At 41.3% G+C, this 24,320-nt stretch overlaps 1 protein-coding gene across 3 annotated transcripts in view; it reads right to left on the bottom strand.

Moving 5' to 3' along the window:
* LOC115016630 (protein FAM102A-like) overlaps window positions 1-24,320 on the bottom strand; it is a 32,759-nt gene extending 8,439 nt beyond the window's left edge. Inside the window, exons 1-9 of one of the 3 annotated variants that reach the window (XM_029444533.1) lie at window positions 24,145-24,320; window positions 23,533-23,826; window positions 8,351-8,471; window positions 8,049-8,078; window positions 5,685-5,801; window positions 5,510-5,556; window positions 4,248-4,408; window positions 3,168-3,299; window positions 1,961-2,174 (exon numbers count right to left, since the gene is read on the bottom strand). In XM_029444533.1, the coding sequence (XP_029300393.1) occupies window positions 1,961-2,174; window positions 3,168-3,299; window positions 4,248-4,408; window positions 5,510-5,556; window positions 5,685-5,801; window positions 8,049-8,078; window positions 8,351-8,471; window positions 23,533-23,705 (995 nt within the window). In that variant the 5' untranslated portion in view covers window positions 23,706-23,826; window positions 24,145-24,320. Of the gene's footprint in view, window positions 1-1,960; window positions 2,175-3,167; window positions 3,300-4,247; window positions 4,409-5,509; window positions 5,557-5,684; window positions 5,802-8,048; window positions 8,079-8,350; window positions 8,472-23,532; window positions 23,827-24,144 lie in introns of those variants that run through there. The other 2 variants (XM_029444534.1, XM_029444535.1) reach the window with 2 other exon arrangements.

Here is a 24,320-nt window from a genome sequence, read left to right as displayed (position 1 = left end):
CCAGTCTGTTTGTTAGCTAATAGCTAATGCTTTATATACAGCCTCGTAATATATGACGTTTGACATCAGACACAACGACAGAAACTTTGAGAAAGAATCAAGTTATCAAGTTAACAAGCTTTACAGACGTCAATGTGTCTAAGAAGAGAAATAATTGAATATTTAGCGATCGAGCAATTTGCGGACAACTAGTCGGGTTCATAACAATTCAAGGAAACCAAGCTATCGACTCGCTAGAAGCTATCGATAGCTTGTGATCTATTTACGATCGAGGATAATGTTACGTTTTATTATGATGTATTCACTATTTATTGGGAAGTTCTATGAACTATAGTCAAATGTATATACCTGTCTGTGTTCTGTTGCCGCACAGGATCTCCGCCAAATCCAGGATCACCGTCACCATCATCCGCATGTTCACTCCCGTCTGTGTCTCCATCTTGAATACTGTGTCTCGAGCTGCTCTGTTTCCACCACGTTAAAGTCGCCCGCATGATCTAAATCCACGACACTGGCATCCTCTTCAATAAACTCCTCTTCTTGAAGGTGCAACGAGTCTATTGACGACTCACTGTCACACGATTCTGTCGAAATATCCGAGCCAGAGTCCGACATCGCCATGTCTGCCGTGCTGTCTGTGTATTCAACTGGTGGACTGTATTCTACTTGTGACGTCAGAACATGGCGTCGGGTGTTTCCGGTAGTGGCAATGTAAACATCGGTGGTCGACATACTAAATCATGATTTATTAAATACTGCGATCATTGTGTCATAAATAACACATCATTTTACACCACAAATAGCATTTACTATCATCAGTAGAAATTCATGTTTATCATTTCGTAGGCCCTTTAAGAAAAGTGAAAAATAATAATCCACCCCTTGAATTGGATCCGCTCCCAGTTTTAATGGGTGCATCCCTGGCCCATGCTACCCTTCCACTAAATTTCATGAAAATTAGACCAGTAGTAGTTTTGCGGTAATCCTGCTGACAAACAAACAAATGGAATGGAATTGTGGAATGGGTTTTTGATAAAATGCCTGAAAAAATGTGTGTGGTTGTGCTTGAGAGATTTTAACGTGTAGTTTGTGTAGTGTAGCCTAATGTTAGCTTTAGGTAATCATGAAAGTTTGTTTTCCACAGAGTTTATTTTCTGCAATAATCCAAAATCCAATGGAAAAATCCCATTGGATTGCTCAGTGCCCAGTGCGATGCTAACTTCCAGGTCAGCCTACAAAATTCATCCCGCAAGTCATCCCTGCACCACTCTATAGTTTACAGTGTTAGCATGCTAACATTAGCTATTTATTAATAAACATAAAGTACAGCTGAAGCTGATGGGAATTTTATTAGTTTTGAAGGTATTTAAGTTCCAAACTCTGTGGCACTAGATGAAAAGTCAGGGAGTCAGTAGGATTTGTCCTCTGGAGACCACAAATGTCTGTAAAAAAATTGCTTTTTGTAATTTTATGAGCAATGTTCCAAATTATTAATTGACTGTTGATTGTTAACAAATCCAATAATTGATTAAGAAACTGAGTGAAATGTGTGTGTATTCTCTATAACTGATGGAACCAGCAGTGAAAGCTATGAAAATTAAACCCATATTCTAATAAAGTATTTAAGTAAGTATTTAGTGTGAGTGTATTTTAGTCCAGTTGTTGAGATACACTGAAACGCTTTTATTTTGTATAGTTGCTTCTTGATAACAGCATATGAGGTGGTGAGGGTATGAAGCTTGTTTTTGTACTGGTTGGCATTCAGTCTGAGGTCCTTCCATGTGACCAACAGAGAATGCCACACACACACACTCCTCCTCTCAGAGTGGAATGAACTCATGAAGAATTTCAGGTATGCAAGTTTACACATGCCTGAGATTCAACCCTAGACTTTTATCAGTGTGATGGTGTACAGACATGCCTCCCATGTTTTGTCAAAAGCGCAGGTGTGTGTATCTACCTGGAGGATCTGTTGGACATGAGGGCTGCTGCAGAGGGGAGAGGAGGCCTCTCTGGCTTGGTGGGAGTTGCTTGTCGCTGCAGCTCAGTGGGGGTGGAGGGAGGTAGATAGGCGGGCAGGGCGATCCCAGTGGAAACACTGCTGCTGGAGGAGGCATTCCTATGGTGACTGAGGTCTGTCAGGCTGGAGCATCGAGAGTGAGCTGTGCTGTAGCCTGGAGGGGAGGAGAGGAGAGGAGGGGAGAGGGGAGGAGTGGAGAGGAGAGGAGAGGGGAAGAGAGGAGAGGAGAGGAGAGGAGAGAAGAGGGGAATAGAGGAGGAGAGGAGAGGAGAGGAGAAGAGAAGAGAGGAGAGAAGGAGAGGAGAGGGGAGGAGAGAAGAGGGGAATAGAGGAGAGGAGAGGAGAGGAGAGGAGAGGAGAGGAGAGGAGAGGAGAGGAGAGAGAAGGAGAGGAGAGGGGAGGAGAGAAGAGAAGAGGGGAATAGAGGAGAGGAGAGAGGAGGGGAGAGGGGACAAACATCTTGACACACAGAAACACTCGAGCTTTCAGCACTTCTGGTGCCCTGGATCAGTTTGTAGTCAGGCCTTGTGAACAGGCTTTAGGCGGATGCACAGTGCCACCATTTGATTATATTTACCCTCTATAGTCCACCCAATCTCAATTGTTAGGGCCAAGGTCAAATATTTAGCTAAATAGTGTGAGATTGAAGAGTTTATTCTATCAGAGCATCTCCCTGGTCTTTTATTGGTATTTTATTTTCTCCTTGTCGATTCAACCAATCATCAAAATAAAATGAATAACAATAAGATTTACTAATACATGGGTTGGCCCTATGAAACATGCAGAGACTAGTAGAGAATGCAGAGAATAGTGGCACCAGAATGTGCCAGTGGCCACTTAATTTAGGCTTTTACAACCCATATGTTTCTCCGGGGGACCCTCGGACCCCCCTAGCTGGTTACTTTTCCCCACCTGTTGGCTGCTCCATATCCTTGTAGAAAGCCCTGATTACTGTACACAGCCTGCCTGTACTACTCACTGGGAGATCACTTATATAAATAAAACAGTGTGCATTATAGCTTACAGTCCTAAAGAACACTCATATTAACACGAGTCGTTGGTGACCAAGCAACATCTCATACTGCCCCCCCATTCAAAGCAGTCTAGAACTGGGCCTGTTTAGCTGGAGGAAGTAAAAGCTCCTGACCTTGGTTGCAGCATGAGGAAGCTCTCTGACCTGAGATCTTGCTGTGCTGGCTGGCATAGCTGGAGCTGCGGAAATGACCAGTGTAAAAGACCTCATCTGGGCTGGACACACATTCTCCCTCCTCAGGAAGCCCTGCAGAACACACAGTAAACACACACACACACACACATCAATACTTCGTTGGGTGTTAACTGGCAACTTAGGTGCTCAGTTTGTTTGAATACCTATATGAAAGGGTCAGTTCACCTAACTTAGAATATATTTTCTTTTTTACCTCTAATGGTATCTTGCCATGCAGTTTCTTTTAAATTTCACGAACCAAGAACGTTGCAGTCAGTACCTTAACCCCAGGCCACACGAGCGCCCTGGTTGTTTTGGTTTCATTTGTTGGTCTCTATCTGTCTCTTGTGGCTTCTGCTTTCACCCTTCTAAATAGAATGTTGTTTCAAAAATATACATAAAAAAATGTCATCAACAACCCCTCTTTCCACAAACAGTGCCCCTGTGACCGGTTAACACATTGTTTGGTCTTTCCATGGGATTTGTTGACAATCAGAAAAACATAGAACAATGACATCCTTTATCCTTTAATATTCTTTTGATGAAATTTAGATGTGTGTATGTTACTACATATTAAAACCACTGACATGCTTATTTTGTTGTTTAATTGCTGAGAACACAACGCAAAAACAAAGTCAGAACGGAAAAGAAACAGAAACAGATCAGACAGGTTGTAAACAAACTCCCAGATAATAAAACATATTTTGAACTCCCATTAGCATATTTGTGCATACATAGTTTTCCTGTGCAATGAGGGATTATTAGCAAAAATGCACGTGCAACGTTGAGTTTGCCCTCCAAATAATGTGGTTTAGATAATCTGGGTAAAATGTTGCTTTATCATCTGAGTGCTCATGTTTCTTTCCCTGTGACTTCACTGTTGCCAATTCACTGCGTTTCCAAATCTCATAACTGATAGAAAAACTACAAAAATAAAACACAAGTTGTAATGAGTTGGAACTACCCTTTAATTCCAGTTGGTTAGTGAAGACACAGGGAACAGTAATGCAGAGCAGTTACCTGAGCTACGTACTGACGACTGTCTGGGTTTGAAGGCACAAGGACCCTCCATGATGCCTCCTGGTGGCTGCACTGTGGAATCAGTGCTCTCCCCCTTACAGTCCAGCTGCAGGGTGGGGTCCTCGTCCCCAATAGAGATAGATTTGGCAGTGTTGGGAGGTCTGATGGTGTAAACACAGGCACAAACGAAAGATGAGCATTACAAAATGTCATCACAGGGTCAGTCTAAGAGGGCTAAGGAACAGGTGCATGGTGGGGTTATAAAAACAATGAAAAGTTAGATATTGAAGTTTGGCAACTGATTTGGTCGCTTATCAACAAGGTCAGCAGCTGCACACCGCTCATGGAGGTTATTAAGGTACATGGTGCAATTCGCATCAAAATCGTGTTTCTGAATCAGCCAACTTATGATATCATTATATCTGATGTCCATCACGACTGAATGTCCATTTAGAAATCATAGAAAAAAATAAGTTCCTTATAACTCCAAATATTGCCTGCATTATCAGATTTACAAATGTTCTTCATTATCCAAGTAATCTAGTGATAGTTGTCTGTACATCATGGGTACAGTGCAAACTGGATCTGCTAATAGGACACATTAACCCTAACCCTGACCAACACTATGGTTTCAATTTACCAAAATGTAAACAAATATAGGCTAAAACTAAAGCATGATTACCCTCCAAATCAAAGTAATCAGGAGTTAATACGATCCATTAATATTAACTCTTTCCTTGGTGGACTTGGTTCTTGTGTTCCTGGAACACACTCTTGTGATTGACAGTCTAAATACAGGTGTGGACGCAGCAAAGACACTGAGGACACACACAGATCTGATCGCTCAGACCACATTCGGAGTTGGCCTGGGCCGCATATGGCCACATTCTTTTAAGTAGTGTCTACTCGAATATTTCCTGAGCGACATTGAAATTGCACTTAAACACACACACGAGCGGAGCAGAAGAGCGATGTGAAGTGAAGATAACTTTGCTGATAATCACTGTTGTTTGGTATGCAGTTAACACACCAGTCATCATTTGTTGTCATGTTAATCTGAACAGGGCCACTGACTCTCCTCTATCCATTCATATACAGATGCTTACACTGTGGAAGACCTGTGGACACAGACATCGCCCATGGAGGGGTGACATGGGGTAGACAGTGGTTGCTGGGGGAGAGCAGTTATCTCAGTTTTGTCTGAGAGGGAAGGGGGGGGGGGGGAGGCACAGTGTCAGAATCCCTGAAAAAGAGGAACTTACGTTTTAAAGCAGGGATCCCCAGACAGAAGAGTCATTCCAATTGTTACCTACAAAAAACACAGATATGTTACTAAACCTCAGTGCTGACCAGTTCAGTGTATGTGTGTGTGTGTGTGTGTGTGTGTGTGTGTGTGTGTGTGTGTGTGTGTGTGTGTGTGTGTGTGTGTGTGTCTGCCTTGAGGATAGAGTTGTCCTGTCGAGTGTTTTTGGTGTCATAACCCTCCAGGATGCAGCAGCGAACTGTGGAGCCTGAACCAGCAAACTCTGCAATGTTGAGATCGGCAAAACCTAGCTGGAGACAGGCAGACAGGCAGACAGACAGACAGGCAGACCGACAGACAGACAGGCAGGCAGACAGGCAGGCAGACAGGCAGGCAGAAAGGCAGACAGGAAGACAGACAGGCAGACCGACAGACAGACAGACAGACAGACAGACAGGCAGACCGACAGACAGACAGGCAGGCAGACAGGCAGGCAGACAGGCAGGCAGAAAGGCAGACAGGAAGACAGACAGACAGACAGGCAGACCGACAGACAGGCAGACAGACAGGCCGACAGACAGACAGGCAGACAGACAGGCAGACAGACAGACAGGCCGACAGACAGACAGGCAGACAGACAGGCAGACAGGCAGGCAGACAGACAGACAGACAGACAGGCAGGCATGATAACATATGAGAAACAACAAAAATTCTAAAAATTTGTTAAAAAAACTAAAAACATTAAAAGGTGGAAAGTTATACACATCTTAAGAACAAAGTGTAGGTCAGTGTGGCCCACTTCTTCTTATAGGAAGCACATGAAGTGAAACAGGAGAGAGGGACTTTATTTTGAAGTCAATAATCTCCTTTAACCTCTCCATTCAGGAGTGTCTGTCCATCGTCTGCTTCTCCCTTGAGGGGTCACAGTGTGTGAGCCTGTGTGTAAGTGTATTTCATTGTCATATTAACATATTTTGTGCAAATGTGTCCCATCTGTGCTTCCAGTCAATCTGAAAATGTTGTTAAACTCATAAAAAAAACTTTTCTGAGAAGGCTGTCCTTTCTAAAGTTAGTGCTGAAAATTTGAACTTGTCCTTGACCAAATAAGGCAATGCCAGATTGTTCAAAACTAATTTCTCTTCAACTAGTTTGTTCTGAACTTGATCTTGACGACTCCTGTACCGGTACGTGACATTTGTTTCCCAGAAGATGATTCTTCATGTTTTAATGACTCCTTGAGCGACGTAGCTTGGGAATCCGATGGTCGCCGGTTCAAGTCCCCGAATGGCTCAAGTATGGACTAGTTCGCCTCCTGGCCACTGCTGGGGTACCCTTGAGCAAGGCAATGGACCCCCACACTGCTCCCCGGGCTCTGTATATAGAATAGCTGCCCACTGCTCCTAATACTAGATGGGTTAAAGTAGAGTCTAAATTTCACTGTGTGCATGTGTGATGATTAAAAGTTGAATAGATTTGAATCCCCCATTTCCATTTTCCTCTGATGCCCATCCAAAAGCTAAATACGTGTGTGGTATAGGAAATTTACTGAGCTTATTCTTGCTCCTCGGAGCCTAAATCTGTTTAATTCTCGAAGTTCTACTAGTGCCATTCTCAGGGGAAAAAGGGAACTTATATATACAAAGCAATTTGATTACTTAAGAAGTTTGGTCATGTTGCCAAGAAATTTTCTGAACACTCACACTCACATGCTCAAAGGGAAAAAAACCCTCTTGATTGTAATGGCCACATGGCTTGTGAACCTTTAAACCTGCCAGTCCACCAGCTGTAATTACTTCAACTAAAGAGTTATTTGGTCTTTGTTTTATTTTATTATTTAAAGCAGACATTCTAGAAAATAAAACATAGGATCCCAACCTATAGTTTACTTCTCTAGTGCATCCACGCACGCTGTGAAGCAGTTTTTATTTACTTCTTACATATTTAAGAATTTATTTCATCAATCATTACGTTGACTGATTGACTTTCTCATTATGTTTTAACAGAAGACAGTGCAGAAGACAGTACCAAAGTCCTGAAACAAACACATTACATTACTCAGCATGGAGTAGTAATTAATAGTAATTAGTAATTAGTAATTAGTAATTAAGTAATTAGTAATTAATCTGGAAATATAAAATGATCCCCATAATCAGGGTGTGATATGACAATATTACAAACTGTATGTACACTGATGTAGCTCAAACAGCTGATACTTTAAATGACATGACTGATGCTTCAAGTTCAGCTGTTACCACACACACACACACACACACACACACACACACACACACACACACACACACACACACACACACACACACACACGCCACTTCAAGTCATTACCCTCTGACTGTGCCCTGTCACATGTCCCTGTAACAAAGCCCTGTGATGTTGACATGGTTGGTATTTAACACAACTTGTATCATCACTGACACTGTAAAAGTCTGTTTTATACAGAAAACAGGCCACTCTCAACTTTATGAGCCCAATAGTTTAATAGTTTTGAAATTGTGCGTATATAAGTGGCTTCTAGTGACATCATCAAAACGTAACCTTACCTTTGAGAAGGCCTTTCCACCTTTGAGCTCCTAAGGAGATAGAGAACAAAACAGTCTGTCAAAACGTATGTCAGACTGCCATCACAATCTCCACAGTCATACCCTTAAACATGTTACATCACATCATGTGGTACTCATAAGGAACCTGGGACAGGTGCTGAGGGACAAAACAAGTATACTGTCTGTGCATTACTTTCATGCAGCATTATCATTCCTGCATTATTGGGTAATGTGGTGGAAAATGGCATTGCCTTTAAATCATGATAAGCAAGGAGAGGTGGCTGTTGGGATTTGTAGTTTACCTTACGTACAGAGACCCGGCAGATGCAGGGGTCCAACACTCCAGTGATTGGATTAGTACTCATTTTACACATGAAAGAAAACTTCTTCCTCCATCGAACACAGTTCTGCTGCACCTCCTCCCTACACACACACACGCACACACACACACGATTTACTAAAATGATTTACAAGATGATTCCGATGTGATTTTACTCCTAACATAACAGGTGTGACCTTGTCCAGTATCACACAGAAAAATACACACAAGGCTAAAGGCTGTTTGGTTTAAGGTCTCAATAGTAAACGATCAGCATTTGTCCACAGGCAAGGTATAGCCATGTCACGCAGTGTCGTTCTTGCTTCGGAACAGTGGACCAACGCTTTTATGGTCCTGTGGTCCTTTAGCAGCACAGCCGGCAGGGGCCAACCTGTGACAAGCTCCTCCCTCAATAAACACCATGTCTTGCACTGATCTGCTCAATATGTGTATGGCTGGTGACCAGAGACACAGTGTCATCTTTTAATGTTTCTCTGTGTTCAGTTCTTAGTACTTAAGTAGCTTGTAACTGAATCTTTGTGGTTCCGAGTTTACTTTCACTGAGTACATCCTCACTATGGAGATATGCTAAAAGTGGATTGTGTCATATGAAAGATATAACGTATTTGAATATGTTATTAAACATATGAAGTTATATAACTACACAAGGCTAGTTAATAGTCCAGATAATCTCACCTGGGTCTGTTGAGGGGTTTTCCAATGATTGAAAACAGATTCAGTTTTTATCTGCATGTAGTTTGGGCTAGGACATGTATCACTCCCCCTGTCTCAGTCTCTGTCTCTAACATTCTGCAATCAAATGATTTCTGCAGTGTAGATGCAATTATTTCAAAATATTGTCTAAATGGTGTCCAAGGCAGAGGAATGAAAACAGAGGCCGACAACTAAGCAACAGCTAAGACTACTTTAGCTGGAGAAATAAAGGCCTAAAAAGAGAATGTTCTGTTCACCCCTTCATTTGTGGAATTTGGGAGGCCATGGAGGGAAATGATGACTCATGGGATTGATCCAGTGTGTCCCTCCCTCACTCTGTAAAAAGGCTTTTCTCACTAAACTAATGAACAAAGACCAAAGGTAAGCTATAACAGCTGAGACCACAGCAGTGCTACCAGGGAACTAATACTAAATTACTAACGTGTCTCCACTTTATTCTCACAACACACACAGACAATCAGCGTGCTCAGCTTGTCCCGACTTGGCTGGTAAACTCTGAAGTTATCTGTCCCTGCCCAGCTCATATCAAAAGAAACTTTACATCCAGCTCTCTACATGATCAGCACTTCAGTTACACAACACACATGTGCAGACTCAGCCTGCTGCTTTGCTGATAACAGACAGTTCCACATGCTTGTTCTTTGGAATGTGGTGTCAAAATGTAGGAAGTGCAATGCAAACAGCATGGCAATCTACACACCAGTATGGTTAACAACCATACAACCACATACACACTGTGTTACTTCTGTATGCCTGAAAACACATACACAACTTTTTTCATAGTTTTTGAACTACCTTAACAAATCACAAGAGCAGCAGTAGTCACAACCTTACAAACATGAAAAATAAAATTGGATCTGGATTTCTCTATATGCCCGAAGTGAAAAATCAGAAACAGATCTTAATCTTATTCTAAGTGTTCAGAACAATAAAGTTATGTTGAACCTCCTCTTATGATTAACAAAGGGAAAGTCCTTTAGTGCCAATAGACCACAGTTTCTAGAATTTAAATCCATCAATGTATTGGTAACCTCTGGATTCACCCATTCATATATTCATGCTGCATGTTTGGAACCCCCTAATCCCCCTTGTAATTTACCTATTTTCATTCTAACCTTTTTACCATGCCAAATCATTTGTGTACACATTTAATCTAAATGTAACATCAGTAGGGGTACAACAACCTAGATAATATATTCATTTTGAGCACACTTAACGTGCTTACAGGTAGGGTTCCCCACAACTCTACCTTAAAGCGCAATTGAATTGGTTTAACATTAGGCTTAACCAGCTTTTTAAGAGCGTCACCAATTCTTATTCCAAGGTATGTTATCTCCTTTGGTGACCAATGAAAAGGAAAGCCTCTAGGTGGAACAGAGCCCACCATAGAACCAATGGGCATGGCTTTTGTTTTTAATAAGATCACCTTAAAACCTGATATGTGTCTAAATTGTTGTAAACATTCAAGCAGACATGGAATGGTGGCATCTATCTCGACTAAGTACAGCAGGACATCATCCGCATAAAGAGAAATTGTATGTACGGTTCTTTTAACATCAAAGCTTCTGATCATTGAGGTAGTTCTAATGATCTCTGCTAAGGGCTCAATAACAAAAGCAAGGATCTAATGGAAAGAGATCTGAGCAGTAGGAGATGGTGACAGCTGCTTCCGGGGATAAATATAGCAATTTCACCCAATCAATGAAATCTGCATCTACTTTCAATGTATCCATAGCATAGACAAAGAAAGGCCATCCATCCATCCATCCATCGTCTACCACTTATCTGGGATCGGGTCGCGGGGGCAGCAGCTCCAAGGAACCCCAATCTTCCCTTCTCCGGGCCACATCCTCCAGCTCCGACTGGGGGATCCTGAGGCGTTCCCAGGCCAGTGAGGAGATATAATCTCTCCACCGAGTCCTGGGTCTTCCCCGGGGTCTCCTCCCAGCTGGACGTGCCTGGAACACCTCCCTAGGGAGGCGCCCAGGTGGCATCTTTACTAGATGCCCGAACCACCTCAACTGGCTCCTTTCAACATCAAAGGAAAGGTAGGCCATCAATGGCAAAGAAAGGCCATTGAACCCTAATTGAAAATCAAATGCTTTTATTGAGTCCAGAAATACTACCAATAAGCTCAGCTTGCTTGCAATATCGGCTGAGTTGGTACTAAAAATAGTACCGGTACAATTATCCACAATTCCTAATGTCTAGTCAAGTTGGGTCGAGTTGATTAGAGCCAGTGGGAATGCAGCATAACTGTGTCTGTCTGCTGTTTAGTGCAGGGCAGGTAGGGTGTTCTTTCTCATATTTGTTTTTTAACACAATCAGTCATAAGAGCTTAAGTCAGTATCTTCAGGCATTCTTTTGTCACATATTAACTTTATCAGAGGAACTTATCCCACTCCGCCTATCTGCAGGGTGACCTGAAGTGTAGAGCTCTTAAAACAATGCCTGGGAGAGGCATGAAATTGCCAGACAGGTTCTGCCACTTCTTTTCATACAGCCCAACCACCCGCCTTTACAAACACACCATTTTACGGCAAGGAGATACAAGCAACACTTTCTCTCACAATAAGGCTGTGCTTTATATGGCTAGTTGGTCACAGCCTCCAAGGGAGTTTATAAGGGTCACAGTCTGACTTAGTGACCAATACATTATTTTTAATTTCAGTAAACATTGTTGGCTGATAAAATATGGCAATTACACAGAAAGGAAGTGGACAACAGAAATATGGGAGGATTAAGAATGGGGTTGTCAGCTTCCTGTGCCAGAGCCACAAAAATGGTGGCAAATGTGGTGAGATTGACGTATTTTTACAGGTTGTTTTAAAATGGCTTTAACCCTTAGGAGTCCACCATCGCACCGGCGTGATCAGATCACGTAACCTGTTCAAGCCGGCGCCGCATAAAAACAACAGTCCGGCCAACATTGCCGGCTGCTTCTGTGGAAAGTACTGGCTTGAAACTCTCTGCCAGTCTTTGTTTCATGCGCCCAACGCCGACCCCCCCCCCCAAACACTCTACACAACGAACAGCAGAGCAACACACAAAGTGAAGTAGGAACAGAAGGAAACAGCAGCTCTCATGTTGCTGAGCGCATAGAGCACGTAGACACACTCACATGAACTCTGGTTATATACTGTAGGTGAGGTTGTGCTGAAACCAAACATTGACATGCTAAGCATTTCTTAATGGGCTTTAGTAAGGCAGAATCAAAAGTATGCGAAAACGGCCAAATTAGCACAAGATTCCAAAAGGCTACGGAATAACAACTCTTAAAATCAACACTTGGCTTTCAATCCTCATGAACAAACTGAATAATAATGGAAAATATCATTGACTGGATGGATACATCACTCACTACTGATTGCTTTGGTTAAAGACTCCCTCCACTCAAAAATGTGTTTTTCTTCCATTGTGATATTTGAGCCTTACTGTGCTGAATAACACATGTGCAGAGTTTGACTTTAGAAGGATGTACACAACCCAACTAACTTCACTACAGTGCCACCTTGCTACCACAAAGCATCTGCACTTGTCAGCTTACATTCTGTAGCAAATACTAACTTGCATTGAGTGCATATTCATTTGTTTGCCACAAACACTAGAATGCTGCTACAAATGTGTTCGGGTTCAAATCTCCCACTTTGACAAACTCTGTCTTGGTTCCCTCTGTCAGAAGAATCTGAGGAATGAGACCGAGTTGCAAATGAGCCTTACTCCCCCACACACACACACACACACACACACACACACTCACACGCACACAAACGTGTATGCACGCACACAAACACACGCAAACACACACACTCACACAAACACACACACAAACACACACATGTACGCACACACACAAACACACACACTCACAAACACACTCACACTCACACTCGCACACAAACACACACACTCGCACACAAACGCACACACACACTCACACACGCATGCACGCACACAAACACACCACACACACACACACAAATACACACACACACACACACACACACACACACACACACACAGTTAGAACCTACAATTCTGGCCATTACTTTTTTAAGAATTTGAGACATGACAGCTCCTGCCTGTACATCTTTTGGTTGCTATGTGTTTGTATTAACTGGTAGAATAAAGGTTCTTATGTAAGAATGCATTGGCTTTAGTTAGCAGGTGTGTCTAAGGTGGTGGTGGCTTAAAGGTGAGACGTGGGATTAAGACAGAAAATTATGTATTAGGTTGCTCCCAAATATGCATGCGAGTATGACTTACTTAAAAACATGATGATTCTCCGGCAAGTTTTGGAGTTATTAGTAGCATCTTTTTTATTATTTCTAAGGGGCTTTATTAATGAGATAATGATATTGTCAGAAAGTATACATAAGTCACAGTGAATAAAACACACAGTATGTGTATCATGATTGTGTGTTCAGGTTTGTATGAGTTATGACCCTGAGAAGGAGCATAATGACTGCCTGTTGAGTTGTGTACTGACATTATACAAAATGTTTCCAACAATTATCAAACCAAAAGAAATCCTTTATTTTTAGCAAAGACGCGGCCCGTTTCATTTGATCTTGAGTAATGCCGTTGTTTCCCCTTTGAGCATGTGTCGGTGTTGTGGTTGTCTGCCAGAAGTTGTCATAAATTTACTTTTTCTTGGTCATTTTTAACTCCATATTTTACCCGGATGAAGGATTTTAGTAATCAGATATCTAGATCATAAAGCTGACGTAGGCAATATTATTCCATTTTTATTTTGATTGAATTAACTAATTATGACCATTGCATGTAATTAACAACATTTGATTTAGTTAATTGTCCGGGCTGAATCAAACAACTAATAAGGGTTGGCTAGCACATAACTAGCCAATCACAGCGACTCAGTACAAACGGCATCTTCGTGTCTTGGTTTGCGGGCTTGCACGCAGAAATAAAGGATTTATTTAGGAAGTTTTTCCTTGTGCGATGCGAGGGTCTAAGGACAGAGGGTGTTGTATGCTGTACAGTCTGTAAAGCCCACTGAGACAAATGTATAATTTGTGATATTGGGCTTTATAAATAAATTTGATTTGATCAGTGGTGGGCCGTCAGGGCCAGCAAGGCCTTCTCTGCTGGCCTAAACATCATCAGAATATAAATTTAATTTTGATATATTTTTCCACAAATATGTATTAAATTATTCCCCATAGTCTATTCTCTTCATTTCATAGCTTTCCTCTTGGTTGCGCTGCTTCCAGCCTCAGATCGAGATTTGGAGGTCTGGCCTTTATGTTAGAGCTTTTATCCAATCATATTTCAGCCATGATGTGTTGCCAGGGTCCAAGAAATCTGCCCTTAGGCCTTCAGAATCAACAGTGCGGGCGCCTGCCGCTTAAAGTGAACGGAGACAAAACTGTGGCGTTAACCAATCAGATTTCGAGTTGGGGACACCGGGGCCAGCTAGCAGGCGTACGATAACGTCAGCACGTCCACGTCTTTTGATTGGATACGAGACAGAGCTATGCAGAGCTAGCAAACTTTGAACGAGCTAATTTGCGTAGATTTCTACAAGCTGTTTTTTTTCAACCCACAATGGCTGAAGGAGGAGAAGAGATCGATTTGGTCGCAGATATAATTACAACGCCATTTTCAAGAAAAAACTTTTCAAGAAAAGATAGACATCGTGAGAAGAGAACGGCCTTGGCCGGGTTTGTCCGCCACTTTCAAATCACTAACTACGAGTGGTACCCCTGGCTCACAGCCTCTGAGAGGCACTGCACATTGTACTGCTGGGAATGCCTGCTATTTACAACTAAATGTTTCGTAAATATTAATATAACTCTGTTGTTAGGGTGATGCAACGCCCGGTTATATTGCGTTTCTGTCTAAATGTATAGTTTCTATAGCCATGGTGTCATAATGATGGTATTAAGAGGTGGAATAATTCAGGTAGGACTGTGTAGGACATCACTGAAGGCCTAGGTGTGAAATGCACGGCCCGCCACTGGATTTGATGTGTCAACTTCATAGCTATGGCAACTTGTGTTACATTTCTAATACCACCTTTGCCTACAACTGTGTATAATGCTAATCAGGCAAAACAAAAGGGAAAACCTTGCAGTAGACTTAAAGAAAGTGGATTGCAGTTGGCATGTTCTGCAGGCGTTGAATCAGCTGTTCAAGCGCAGCTTCTACAGCCGCTATATGCCTGTAAACAGCTGCTTCTATGGCTGTTTGTACAGCCGCGGGGTGCGTGCATTTAGCGTGTCATTTAGTGGGCGGGACTTAGCAGCGCAATACAAGTCAGAAGGGAGAGAGGCGAAATGTGTATGATGCCTACTGCAATTTTAAGTTATCAGAGAAACATGCTCACAAACATTAGCTGTAGGGAAAATGAGTGAAGAGTGTTTTAATCACTGGTTGTTTTGGAGAGGAGGAGACCTCTGCGGATAATTTGGCTCCCTGTAAAAACCTCCTGATTGTCTGAATCTTAAATTATCAGAGATACAAGCTCAGTTAGCATTAGCTGTTAGCTTGCAGCCCCATCATCGTATTAGTCCGCCTAACCGCGCCAGAGAAACACTGATTTTTGACGTGAAACTGCTTTTCATCTGGATCTTAAGTTATCAGAGAAACAAACATCAGTTGCAACTTGGGACATCAGGGAATCAGATTTTTCAAAAACACGCAACTGCTATATTCCGTGTTTTCACGGTTCCATTTGTTTTAGAGAAGAGGAGACCTTTGCGGAAAATTCGGCTCCCAGAAAAAACCTCCTGAACGACAAACAATGAAGAAAATTAACACATTGTGCGTTTAAATACATAAATAATCAACAAGATTTTTTATCACTGGCTCACTCATTTTACAGGAATTTCCCCATTTCTAGTCCTGGTATTGATACAACTGGCATCCAGTGCTTGCTTGTTGGGTGCAGCTCTATTGAAGTTGTAGCCAGCTTGTCTTTTAGCAGTCAGTGACATTCAGCCAGTCGTGTAGTTGTGTCTCAGTAGGTGGGTATACTCTAATGCAGGGGTGGGCAATTAAGCTGTGTTGGAGGGCCGAATCAACAATAAATTGAACTTAATTCTGCTCAATATTCATTTTCTCCCATTGTAAAAAGCAGTACATTATATATTTTGATTAGCTGCTACTGGTAATCAAAAGAATAAGGATATTCTCTTCCAATAAATATATGAAATTGTGGAGTGGGTCAAATAGGAAAATACTCCTAGAGAAGTAATAAACAGTAAAAACAATCATTACATCAGTATTCTTCACAAACCAATACTGAAAAGGTGTTTTACAGTATGTAAAGATAAGCAATGAATCAACTTTATACAAAAAGCAATAAGTGCTTTTGATGTATTTCAGTTCACTTTACTTGTTCAGTGAGAAAGATCCAGTCTGTCTTGGGCTTGAACAAGTGCACTGAAATCTGGTTGAATGTCTGAGGTGGATATGCGCAGGACAGCTGACAGGTGATCATCAGTGATAGAGGATCTGTATCTGGATGTGTTGAATTTCATCACTGAGAATGTCTGTTCACATATGTAGGTAGATCCAAAGAGGACCACAATCTTCTGAGCATGTCTCCTCATGTGTGGAAAGTTCTCCTCTTTCAGGGAAGAGTAAAACTCAGGCAGTGAGACTGACCTAAAGTCCTCTGACAGAAATGTGTCAGACTGCAGGTCAATGAGTTCAAGCTGAACATCACTGGGTGCATCATCCACATTGCATGTAAATGGGGAAACGTCCATGTGCATTTCATTCTCAACTGTTTTAAAGTCTTGAAATCGCCTCCAAAACTCATCATGCAGTGCTTCTAACATGGATGAGTACCTGTGGAGGGGATCAGCTGATGGTGTGGCTTCTTTCAGTGTTGGGAAGTGGGTGAGAATGTTGTCCTCCATTTGGCTTGAGAGAAGCTGCAACTTTCTCATGAAAGCCTTCACTGCGCTGTACATTTCATGCACAAAAAGGCCCTTGCATTGCAGTTTGACATTTAGTTCATTCATTAGTGCAGTCACATCTACAGCAAAACCAAGGTCTGCCATCCAGTCTGCATCTGAAAGCTCTGGGACGTCTTTTCCTTTCTTCACACAGAAGTCGTGACTCTCAGCTCTCAGACACTCTTTGCCCAGGCTGAGCACCTGACAGCGGCGTGGTAGCCTATGTCACAATGTTCAGTCTCATTTTCCTCAAAGTGCAACAAACTGTCTGTGATTTAATGCTCTTGCCCTGATGAAGTTAACTATTTTAGTTACAACATCAACAACATGGTTAATTTTTAGAACTGACTTACATAACACTTCCTGATGTATAATACAATGCAACAATACCCATTTCTGTTCAGGGTTCATTTCTGTCACTTTATCCTGCATTCTCTTCAAAAGTCAGACATTTTTCCTCGTCAGATTTGGACAACCATCCGTTGTCACGCCAGCTTGTCCCATTTCAGTCCCAACTTGTCCACACATGCATTCACCTCCGTGAACAAATCACTCCCTGTTGTTATCCCTTTCATTGACTGCATGGCTTCTCAAATGCCTCCTTTTCCTCTGGGCATATGAGTGCTGCAGAATCCACCAAACACTCCTTGATAAACGGTTTACTTTTTCTAGCCATTTGCTGTGCAATGTTTTGTAAACAGTCCTTGTTGGTTTTGCAGTTTAGCTAGCAAAGCACCCGACTCCTTTTCCCGCTCTTCATCAGACAAGTTCTTGAACGGCGACTCAAATTGTAATCCTTGAACACAGCGACCTCGCACCACAAACTAAGCACACAGCTTTACCTTTGACTTCTGTAAATAAATACTTAGCAGTCCATGTCTTCTTGAAAACGTTCTGTATCAAACTTTCTTATTTTGGCGTGAGCGGACATTTTGAGGGCTAGCCGGCCAGCATCACTTGTAGCTGTTCACCCGCGCGGTGCGCATACGTAAATAAAGAAAAAACAGCACCCTTTTCAAAATAATAGCAACACAGTTAGAAAATTATTTACACCATGCACGCAATACAATGGTGTTGCTTTTATTTTGAAAAGGGTGCTGTTAAAAAATACATATATACTTTTTCGTATGTTATAATTTACGATTGTTCTCACGCGGGCAGGACAGGTTACCACTCACTGTTAGAATTGATTTTAAGATTTTACTGATCACCTTTAAAGCCCACGGCTACATTGCAGTATTGCTGCTCCCCTATGAGGCAGGGCGCAGCCTCAGATCCTCAAGCAGGTCTCTGCTGGCTGTGCCTGAGACCTGGCTTAAGACTAAAGGTCACAGGCTTTTGCTGTCAAGGCCCCTCAGCTCTGGAATTCCCCACTTGAGGTTCTGAGGCTGGCAGAATCAGTGACATCTTTAGAACACTTCTCAAAACTTTTATTTTCAAAAAAGGCTAGCACACCGTTTAATTTTTAACTTGTCTTATTTGTTTATTTGCCTGGTTTTATCTTCCTAAATCCTGTAATGTTTTCAATCCTAGTTAACCCATATGAAGAACTTTATAAATAAAGTTTTTATAAAATGTTTATTATCATATTATTATTATTATTATTATTATTATTATTATTATTATTATTATTATTATTATTATTATTATTATTATTATTATTATTATAATAGTTTGTCCTTAAGACACCCTCTCTATACGCAATCAACCACAGATTACATGGAAGATTGTAACATGATTGTCTGCAGTTTAAATAACATTTCAAAGATGTGTACATATACTGATCTTTGGCTTGGTACACACTAAATCCCTTTATCCAGAAGTGGGTATACGTGGTATAGTATACCTGTATATGCGCACCACTACACCACTGCTACAGCCCTTCAAACTCTGCTTTGATAGTTCCTGGTCCATCAGAAAAAAAGGTCAACAGGAACATTGCTCTTGGTACTAAATTTACATCCTGATTCTTTTTGTGGAAATGCACTTTCTTAGTTTCTACAAAGTTTCCTGGGTTCCTCAAATGGTTCACACAGTGTTGCTGCTGTGAGCCACTCAGTCCCTGTATGCTGAGAGCGATTCCTCCACATGTTGGCATTAGGGCACAAAGAGTGAGCCGGACTCAAGCTGGAGGGGGATAAGGTGCGTCCTTGGAATCTACAGCATTTTACACACTTTGGGTGGAGTAGAACTTTAACAGGTTATGCATGACAGCAAATTGACTGTTTTACAAGATTTACACAAGAGATTTCAAGTTCTGAGCAAAGCTATAATGTATGAGTGTAACTTTGATAATTCTAAAGCTTTACGTGTTTGATAGGACATGTGATTTATAACGTCTATGAACAACACTCAAGATAAGTAACTACATTTGATCCCTGTATTGAACTCGCTGTGTTCCTTTTTCCAGCTGGCTGAGAAAGTGGACTTCTGTTGTTACTGATAGCAGACAAGGTAATGTTTTGACGAAGATAATTCTCAGAGAACATGTCTAGGTTTAATATGCATACTATGATATTTGTGATTGTAATATATGATAACTTTGTAGGATATTTTAAGTTTCTTTCCAAAAGTGTTAACCCACCGGACCACTGTGCAAAGCTGCCCACCACTACACTATATATACTATGGCTACACTATATATATATATATATATATATATATATATATATATATATATATATATACACACTATGGCTACACTATATATATACACTATGGCTACACTATATATATCCACTATGGCTACACTATATATATACACTATGGCTACACTATATATATCCACTATGGCTACACTATATATATACACTATGGCTACACTATATATACTATGTAAAGCGCAGAGTCTCAGCTTTCAGAAACCGTTGAAATCTTTTTGATTGCGCAAACTATGACATAATTACGGTAATCACACATTCAGTGTTAAAGGGAAACAAACTTACAAAGCTTTACTCTGGAGGAGTGGACTGATCAGTGCCTATCTCCATAGAAGAAAGCCCCTAAAAGACGACATGCAGAGCTACGTGAAGAGCAGGTAGACCAAATAATCATCAACGTTGTCTGTCTAATATGTTCGCTAGCTGTTAGTGTTGTTGCATAGCAACCACCTCGCACTATGTATTGTACAGAAGGCAACGGAGGGACTATGTTATTTTGAACATCATTATTTAATAATAAAAACTATTTAAATTGGAGTATGTATTTTTCTTTCATATTGCCACACTTGGTAACCGTTTTATAAAAGCAATAGCTCACTTCAGACCGTGATATATGCTCATTATATCATAGTTAAGGGGGTTGTACCACGCTCCTTAACTGTGATATAATGAGCATATACCACGGTCTGTCGTGAGCTATTGCTTAAATATACTATGGCTACACTATAGGTACAGTACAGTACAGCAAGCAAACCATGCATAATGTAAACAAGACTGTGTGTAAAGTCGTATATGGATGGACAGTGTATGGTCAATGTGATTAGTTTTGGTCTATTTGTTAGACAGAGTCAGTGGTAGTGTCTGTATATTGAATCCAGACGTATTACAGGCCTGTTCATCATACACACTGTGTTCCTAGGGAGGAAAGCTCCTTTTACAGAGACTTCAGTCTAATACCAATCTGTTTGGGTCTGACGTGAAAAAGTTAGGAATGTCGACATTAATGAATATAAGACGAAAGACTGTGCACCTTGCAATGATACTGATTTACTACCACTATAATAGTGTACTACCACTTTGTAATACATGAAGGGATGTACCACACGTATGCATGAAAATTACCTTTGATATAACCAGATGTTTGTTTTTTATGAATTAAATGGAATCGTTTGAGATTTTGGGAAATAGACTTATTGTTATTATATGATTGGCACCTTTTTTATGTCTTGAGTGTTACTAATCTTCTCATCAAACTCTTGGAAAGTAAGAGAATAAGCATATTCCCTAAAGCCCTGTTTATTTACTCAGTCATCAGTATTTCCATCAAACCTGTTTGAAAGAAATTCTCCCTTATAGCAGCACAATAAAAGTTGCACCTCTTCCAGCATGTTGCTGTGTGAGGTCAGATAGGTTAAATGGCTTGGAGGCCCTTGCAGTGTATACAATAAAATATGCAGGAATAAATCAATCAACAGACAAATAAGATAAAGAATGTCAATTCTCTTTTATACTGGCAATCTAGACACCCTACGAGATTAAGGTTGAATCAATACCTTGCATGTTTCAAGAAAAGAAGAAAGAAATGAAGAACCTTGCAGGCTTCTGAAAGTAAATTGTGAAGGATGCTCTTGATATATTCAGCTAACTGTTGTGTTGTGCTGTGGGGATGGCACTTTATAAATACAATTTATTATTATTATGAATATTATTATTATTTATTGAACCTCTCTCAGCTGTTGTTTGTTTGTTGTGTATTAGTGCCTGATGTCGTGACATATGTGCTGCTAAATGAAGAGTTATATTGAATTAAGTATGAGAGGAGGACTTTTCCCCCCGTGTGCATCTCTCAATTTGCTTTAGAGCATCATGACTTTCGAGATACCAGCCCCAATTCAAAAAGACAACCCTTTTGATTGTGAACAGAGTTCATTAAAGATAGAGTGGGCTGTTTTATATGCCTGAAGAAGAAAGAAACACATCTTCTACTCCATGGTTACACCTTTAACAATTATTTGCATTTCAAATACAAAAGGCTGCTATTATTAGTAAGGAGTGGGGGGGGAGAAAAACAATGTGTGTACTCCTCAATTTATGCTGGGCCAAAGGGAGGATGTACTTGGAGACATCAAAAACCCTGAGGCATGGAAGCAAGAAAGCTTTGGTGACAGGAAGCTTGTTGGTGAGCAAACACTTAGTAAAGGAATATTGCACCGATGGAGCAGCTCCAACAAGCCTTTAGTTGGTGTTTAATGGTCTTTCTATAAAGTTCAACACAAACAAGCCCTAAAGACATACTTTCCACTTTCCATTGTGATTAGTGGATTATGTGCCTGGTTGAAATGTTGAACAACAGACTGATATGTTTCACTATGATGTAGCAGTAGCAGGTCAGGGTTGTGTACAGGGTTTCTGAAGCTGCTCCTCACCTCGAGGTGCTTCCAGCGTCCTATCAACTCCCATTCCCATTCCCATCTACAATAACACACTAACTCACAGCACATTCTTGGAGCCATCAAATGGACACATTTCATGGAAACTTATAGGTAAGTTAGGTAACCGTCAGCCAAAAAACACTTGGTTTTCACTGTAACCCAGTTATTTGCATGCAGGCAAATGTGCTAGTTGCCTGTCCATTCTAGCACTGACCTACTGACCTACTGACCTGTCTGAACGGATCCCATGCATCCTGATCACTCCTGTGTTCAGGTTAAAGGCTAAAGGTGACAGAGCTTGCTTGAGGAGAGTCCGAGACAATAGTTATTTATTCAGCTGAGTGTATTTTGAGCATTTCTATTCACTATTCTACCTTTCAACTGTTTATTTCTTCCCTTGCTTTGCAAAGTGCGGTTATAAAAAAGCATTACTATTAAAAGAACCGCACCAGTTATTTTGAATGTTTTGGCCACGTTACTACAGGTCACATAGACTTTACATTACTGTGAACCATATTTCTCAGACAGCCACCGTTTTACATTCATTATACTAGAAAAATGTGCCTCTTTGGGTACATCAAATCAGCCTTAATTTTTGGAAATCAGCTTCACTTTCTTTTCAAGGATGAAAACAATATCAAAATTAGCTTACCAACACCACTAATTATTAATTAAAACTTTGTATCTCTTTCATTTAATCCATACATGGATGAGGTCCGTGAGTGGCGCAGATTTTTAAAGTTCTCTCCTTACTTTTTCTCCGCTCGGTCTCTGACTGCAAGTGTGTGCGTGTGTGTGTGTGTGTGTGTGTGTGTTCGGAAGAGGAGCTGAGACGCTGAGATTTTGGCTTGGTCTTTGGTGTGCCTTGGCCACAGAAAGTTTGGGAACCACTGCTCTACACGTTAAGAGAAGCTGGCTATGTTGGAATATCAGGAGAGAAAATAATTTTTGCTTGCTGAAAAACTTTGCCCAGGGCCCCTTGAACAAACCACTGGAGAAACCCAACATGGAGAGGCTCAAAGACGAGCAGCAGAAGGCGGTATTAGTGCTGGGCAGCTCCCAGTGTGAACGTATTCCAGGGTGGAGCTCAGAAATAGCACAAAAGGCTATTTTCCCAGGAGGCATGAGGGTAAAATAACATACACTGTGGTGACATGCAGTTTAATACCAGTTTTACAGCTGTAACCACCAAAACTCACAACAGAGGTCAATTATCCACTCCTTTGTAGCAGAGTGGGTGTACATTATCTAGTCCTCTTCTGTTTGTGGGAAAACAGCAGAGTATCAACTATTGAAATGGGGGGAGATTCTATTTAACATCTGTGTTGGAAAAGTCAGCGAGGAAGCAGATTTCATGCAATAGAGGTTTCAGAGGGTTACAACAAGGAAGTGGCAAGTTGTTCTAAATACCTGGATGACAAAGTGGCAAAGTCCCCACCATCAATCAGCCGGATCTTGCAGAAAAGCACTCCATTGACGAAAGGCACTGCTGTAAGCTCTTCCAATGTAAATTGCACTTGAAACTTGAACTTCTTCTTTTTTATCAAAAAAGACATTGTTCCCAGCTGCTGCAGTGCGCTCATGGTATGATAAACACCAATGAATGAACACAGAAAAAAATTATATACTGAATGTGGCTTTAAAGTAGGGGCTGAAAATCCTTCTTTGCTTCAAGGTCAGTCATCTCTGAAAGATTGTTTAGACCTGGAATTGAAAAAAAATACACTTGTTGAAGTTATACAAGCAGATTAACTCTTCATTAGGAACTACGGTTTTGGCAGCAATGACAGCTGTGGAAATCATGTGGTCCGTATGTTTCTGTCCCACATAGCAGAAATAAGACAACACACCCTACATACTTGTGTAGTTTTGACTGTTTGTTGATTTGAAACACTATCTGTATAAACGCTTGTTTGCTGCTATGTTCCCTTCCCTCCCAGTGCAGATAGCTGCCACGCAAACACCGAAACCACCCGGCGGCTCACTACAACAGCCTATCGCATAAACTTCAGCAAACCTTACCGTTCCGTCGGTCTGGCGCTCCTCATACTTGTGAGAAGAGTACAGCTGTGTGCCGCTGCAGAGAACCGAGTCTGGGCTCTTGGACGTTTTCTCGGTTTCAGTGCATCTTCCCCAACTTTTCCCTCTCCAGTCGAGTTCAACAGTCAGGCAAGAACGTCTCAGATCTCGAGGGGCCA

The sequence above is a fragment of the Cottoperca gobio genome, chromosome 12, assembly GCF_900634415.1.
Source record: "Cottoperca gobio chromosome 12, fCotGob3.1, whole genome shotgun sequence".
NCBI lineage: Eukaryota > Metazoa > Chordata > Actinopteri > Perciformes > Bovichtidae > Cottoperca > Cottoperca gobio.
This window is presented reverse-complemented; position numbering and strand designations above follow the sequence as displayed.